We start from the raw sequence: 6,000 nt of genomic DNA on the forward strand, positions 1-6,000 counted from the left end.
TTCCGCGTCAAAAAAGCTATTAGATTTAGCACAATCTTTTTCAATGGAAAGAAGTTTGCATACTTGTCCTCCTCCAAATCAAGTAAAAGGTACTCATCCAAAAATAGCATTGGCTTAGTCATCACGGGCCACTGGCATAAACATTTAACAAAGGAGAATTCTCTTTCCAACTCATAATTTTATTCTCCAATCTAAAAAATATTGATATGATTTAACAAACATAAAATGCTCCTGCCCTTAACAGTTTTATTGTAAGAAGATGTCAAAAGGATATACTCCATATTTTTTCCCATACAGGTGAATGTTGAAAGAAATGATAATTGCACGAATTGAGCATTATTTTTATGAGATGGCTTCATGAAGGTTGATAATATCAATAAACTCCTACAAAAATGTGAATCATCAGCATGTCTAAAATAGTCCTCATAGAATCATAACTCATCCCTAATCAACGAGTACGAGTGATCCCCAACCATCAGAGCTTGAATCAAATAAGAGTTGTCAAACACAAATCATTCAGAGAATCTTTGTCATCATAATCATCACATTTGAAGCATGAGGGTACTCGCATCCATGGAATAACTTGGAACTCTTTCTCTAAGCATTCACTATCAAAGCAAAGAAAAACTTAAAGAAGAAGAAAAGGCTGAGAACTGAAGAAAATAATTATGAAAGGAAGGTTTCAGTCTGGATGGTTGAAACCATTAAATAATTCAAATGAAACGCAAGACTACTTAAAAGCAGAATATGTTGCAATTTCAAGAAATGACCAATCAAGGTTATTTTGGAGATTTTATCACCTTTGAAATGAAAAAATTATTATTTTTACTTTGTCGAAGAATCATCGTCATTTCTTACGACTATTCAAAATTAAATAAATCAAGTACAACAATGTTAGACTGTTTTACATAAAAATTATAAGCCACAAGTCACAACCATGTTAAATCAAGGACAAATAAGTAAAAAAATTTGGCACAAATATTATAAATCACAGTTGCATTACATTTAAGGCTAAATTAGTTAAAATTCTTCACAATCCATGAATAAATGTACGAGAAGCACTTCATTACAATATGTTATATCACTATGGATGATCTAAAGTATGCCCATCTTCCTCACCAATCTAGTTAAAATATTAAGAAACTTAAAATGGAATCAAAAGCAACGTCAATAGCAAGGTTCTTGCTCTTGAATAATTGTTGCATGCAAACTCACTACTAGCAAGGTATTGATTTGACTTTGTAGAATTCAAATTTTTGAGACTTGAGAAGATCACAATCTTCAAGTCTTAGAATAATATTAAGGATATGGTTAACCACTTCATCAACAACAACTCTTGGTCCCATAGCAATGATGCTCTCATGCAGTGTCCTCCTCGCATCTTCAAATGTTGCTTTCAGAACAACGAGTTAATCCTTAAACCTGCCACTCACCACCTCCATTTGGTTTTATAGTGAAGACAGAGGCAATTTCACTTAGTCATCTCGACCATCATCTCTACCATGCTCTTAATCAAATTTGCCAATTCAGATAACTCAATTGTAGAGTATATATGGGTCCGTGTGTATCATGAGAAAGTTCTTGTATCCATGCAGTTGAATTTTAACCATTTTTAATATTAAGCAATGTAAATCTCCTCACTTCATGGTCCTATAAGGATCGAGGAGTAACAAGGGGTCAGGGGTGTAAACGAGCCGAACACGAGCGAGCCCGGGCTTAGCTCGTGTTAGGCTCGTTAAAAAATAACATTGTTCATGTTCGGCTCGTTTATATTTCAAACACAAAATTTGTTTGTGTTCGGCTCATTTTCTTGGCAAATCAAACACAAGTAATTCACGAACAAAGAACTATTTTGACAAATGTCAAGCAATTGATTTGACTTTGAAGAATTCAAATTTTTGAGACTTGAGAAGATCACAATCTTCAAGTCTTAGAATAATATTAAGGATATGGTTAACCACTTCATCAACAACAACTCTCGGTCCCATAGCAATGATGCTCTCATGCAGTGTCCTCCTCGCATCTTCAAATGTTGCTTTCAGAACAACGAGTTAATCCTTAAACCTGCCACTCACCACCTCCATTTGGTTTTATAGTGAAGACAGAGGCAATTTCACTTAGTCATCTCGACCATCATCTCTACCATGCTCTTAATCAAACCTGCCAATTCAAATAACTCAATTGTAGAGTATATTATGGGTCTGTGTGTATCATGAGAAAGTTCTTGTAACCATGCAGTTGAATTTTAACCATTTTTAATATTAAGCATTGTAAATCTCCTCACTTCATGGTCCTATAAGGCTGTTCGTGTTCGGCTCGTTTATATTTCAAATACAAAATGTGTTTGTGTTCGGCTCGTTTTCTTAACAAGTCAAACACAAGTAATTCACGAACAAAGAACCATTTGTCACCGTATGTATGTATGTATGTGTGTGTGTGCCTGTGTGTCTGTGTGTCTGTGTGTGTGATTTAATTATATCAAATCAAAACGAGCCGAACACGAACAAACTAATCTTTGTTCTTGTTCAACTCGTTTATATATCGAGCACAAAATTTGTTGTGTTTCGCTCGTTTCCTTAGCGAATAAATCGAACGCGAGCTTCTTAATTCTTAACGTACTGAACACGAATTGTTCGCGAACAACAAGCCATTTTGACCAGTTTTGACAGCTAGGGCAATCTCAATGATGATTTGATGGCATCTCTCAATAAGTTTCAAAAAAAATATATCTTTAGAATCCCTAACTCACCTCATCAGGAAGCTACTCCAAAAGAAGAAAAACAATTTAATAAAGCTTGACTATGGTTCTTCAAGTTGGGACAGCAAAACATTAATTCTTAAGTAGTTTTTCTATATATTATATAAGTCTCCACAAAATCAGCTCCAACTCCTAAATTGTCTTGCCCTCATCTCCACCAAAGAGCTTGTTCATTGAACAATATGAAATAATATCTCTTGGTTAATATAAATAAAATGTCTCCAATTCAGCATCTTTTCAGCAAAAGATGGAAATATTTTATCTTCAACAATTATTTTCTCATTGATCAACTCCAAATTCATTAGGACAACTTCCTGTTCTAGAGCAATAAAAGCCAATAAGGCTACCCACAAAAACACAATTTTATAGAAGTTAAGAACTCGTACAAAACAACTCACCAATTTTCCTATATTTGAAACTATAGGAAGTTCAGCATCAAATATATAAAATAATTGTGTGGATTCATCAAATGGTTGTAGAATTTCTACCATAGGTTCGGTAGAAGTTGTTGATGTAAACTAGACGACTGCAACTCTTCTTACTCATAGTTCAACCTTTTTCGCTTTCTTTTCCAAACCATTCCCTTTCTCACTTTTCTTGCCTTTTGAGAATACTAACAACTATACTGTCCTTAGAGACTTTACTTTTATCTTGTGTATCAACATTGTTGCAAAGTTAAAAAATTTAAATGCGGGAGGAAAAAAAAGATATGAATCAATTATAACCCTTTCACTAGAAAATGAAAGGGCTATCTATAAGGTGTTGATCTTGTTGATGTGGATAAAAAGACAATAAAATGTAAAATAAGTACAAACTTCAATGTTGATAGCATCCTAAACAATGCTATTTAGTTTTTTTGTGAACATAAATACATATTACAATACTAGCAAGTCTTCTACAAAAAGAAAAAACAGTGAGGTTGTCGTGAAGTTAAATGTTCTCTCAAGAGAACGGCAAATTAAAAATGTCATTTTCATTGAGAAAAATTATTTTACTGATATTATTCTCTTGTTGTATTGCAATTGCCTTCCAAATATAAAAGAGAATCGGAGAACAAAATATACAACAAAATATTCCTACTCAAAATATATGCTGCTTGTATTTATAGAAACTAAGGGGACTATTTTGTACATTTTTTCAAAATCATGTACCTCATATTGTAACTTTTTTGTAGCACCCAAATTCCAATCCAAACATACAAATAAATAGTCACATGAAGAGCCTCGATTATGTAATCTCCTATACCTAATCTTACTATAGTAGCAATTCCCAAAGCTTTCCCAATCTCTCTCTCTCCCTCTCTCTCTCTACAATGTAAGATTCTAATGTAATTCACGAACATTACATTAAAAATATTCTTTTTCATTTACATATCTAACATCTAAATCTTTATATTTAATTATATAAAATCAGAATCTATGATATAAAAAATACCGCTAATATTAGTTAAATTATAATAAAAAACACCCTCTGATACACATGTTTTGATAGTCAGTATGCCATTATACAAGCAAATTTAAAAATTTAAGTGTTAGATATTTAAATACAGAAGAATTTAGAGGAAAGTATGTAAATCCACATAAACAAATTCTGCCTTCAACTTCAACATTAGTAGCTATACAGTTCCATCATTCCACATGCATAGCCAGTAGATGCACATATTCAGAAGTCAATTTAGGAAAACTAGTGACATTAGAATAAAAAACACAAACACAGCTGAAAAAAATTAGAAAACACCTGTGCTCCCCAAATATATGGATGAGGCGGAGGACTTGATCCCACCGCAGAATGGAAGAAACCAGGAGGCGGAATTGGTGAATAAGCCTGATTAAGCAAAGATTAAAAAAGATAAATCAACTAAAATAGTTATTCATATTCAGAGTAGCATAGATGTTCTCATGTGTATAACTTGAAAGGTAGACCAATCAGGATAAACCGGTGTAGCGGGGCTAGTGCTGGTAACTGAAGGCTGCTCCTGGACAACAAAATATAAAGTCTTCAATTGCAAGACTACGAACATGAAACGCTCTAAGGAGAAGATATCAATTACCTGTGCAGCTAACGGCTTCGTCGCTTTTGCAGGAGTGTCTGCCTCGCCGTTCCCCATGAGCACAGGTTCACTCAAGCATGGCCATAAAACTCTAGCTCGAGCTTAACTGATGGATCAATACAGTACAACCTAAAACCCTAGCCAACCAAGATCAAAAAAGCAAAACTATCATAGCAATCGTCAAACATTTAGCGGGGATGAAAAGTGGCAGCGAACAAGATGAAGATTATTACCCAACCTGCTTGGATAGAAAACGATACAATTCACTGGCGAAGCTATCGACCCAATCTGAAAAATAGATCTCCGTTATTAGCTCAAAGATGAAGGATGTAGCAAGGATCCAGTTGCTAAACTAGAACATATTCCCCTCAGATTCGAAAACATTTCAGCCATAATATTGCTGGAGGAGAGGAAAGGGCTGAACGCATAAAGCGTAGAGTGAGAACGCGGGGGCAACAGATGAGGGTAAATTGGAGATTTACTGACGGGATGTCATTCTCCGGGAAACGGGAAACGGGAAACGGGAAACGGGAAACGGAATTGAAAATCTAGATCTAATTTGCTCTTAATGGTAAGGGAATTATGAGCCTCCGGATTTACTTTATGATCATTGTTAACAATTCAGTGATGCCTTACATAGTAATTAGAAGTTCTTTTATTTGACAATGAGGTCGGATATTTTATAGGTAAAACATAATCAAGTCTAATTTAAAATTATTCATAACTCTTATTCCAGCAGGTTTATACTAAGGGCTCGTTTGTGGCGGCTTATTTGGTGCAGTGGCGTTTTGAAAACGCATCTGTCCTGTTTGGGTAAATTGCTTTTTGGCAGCTTATGCGTTTTCAAAACGCAGAAAACAGCGTTTTCACACTGCACTTATCTAGGTGTGGTGGGAGCTCATTGGCAACGGCTTGACTTTTCTAAAAAAATAAAAATTTGTAATAGTCACTGTTGACCTCACTTTTGGTTGAGGTCTAGAAATTTCTTTAGTAGCCTAGGTCTAGTCATAGGACTTTCCTACTAACTAGTCTTAGAAAACTAGAAAATGTATCATCACCATTAGAAACTCAAAACTCTTCTTTTTACTCAACTTGAAGTTCCACATATTGGTCCTAACCTCTAGCACTTAGTAGGTAAGATCATTATGAGGGAACTCAAGGAGAGTTCCTATAGGGCTACTTGGCCTTAGGA

At 34.7% G+C, this 6,000-nt stretch overlaps 1 protein-coding gene across 5 annotated transcripts in view; it reads right to left on the reverse strand.

Moving 5' to 3' along the window:
- The window catches only part of LOC110036746 (bZIP transcription factor 16-like), a 30,093-nt gene extending 24,845 nt beyond the window's left edge, over positions 1-5,248 (reverse strand). The window contains exons 1-4 of one of the 5 annotated variants that reach the window (XM_020741272.1): positions 5,047-5,248; positions 4,809-4,937; positions 4,668-4,733; positions 4,496-4,582 (exon numbers count right to left, since the gene is read on the reverse strand). In XM_020741272.1, the coding sequence (XP_020596931.1) occupies positions 4,496-4,582; positions 4,668-4,733; positions 4,809-4,865 (210 nt within the window). In that variant the 5' untranslated portion in view covers positions 4,866-4,937; positions 5,047-5,248. Of the gene's footprint in view, positions 1-4,495; positions 4,583-4,667; positions 4,734-4,808; positions 4,946-5,041 lie in introns of all 5 variants that reach the window. The other 4 variants (XM_020741270.1, XM_020741271.1, XM_020741273.1 and 1 more) reach the window with 4 other exon arrangements.
- Between the last annotated feature and the right edge of the window lie 752 nt (positions 5,249-6,000).

Source organism: Phalaenopsis equestris, unplaced genomic scaffold, assembly GCF_001263595.1.
Source record: "Phalaenopsis equestris unplaced genomic scaffold, ASM126359v1 Scaffold210366, whole genome shotgun sequence".
Lineage (NCBI taxonomy): Eukaryota > Viridiplantae > Streptophyta > Magnoliopsida > Asparagales > Orchidaceae > Phalaenopsis > Phalaenopsis equestris.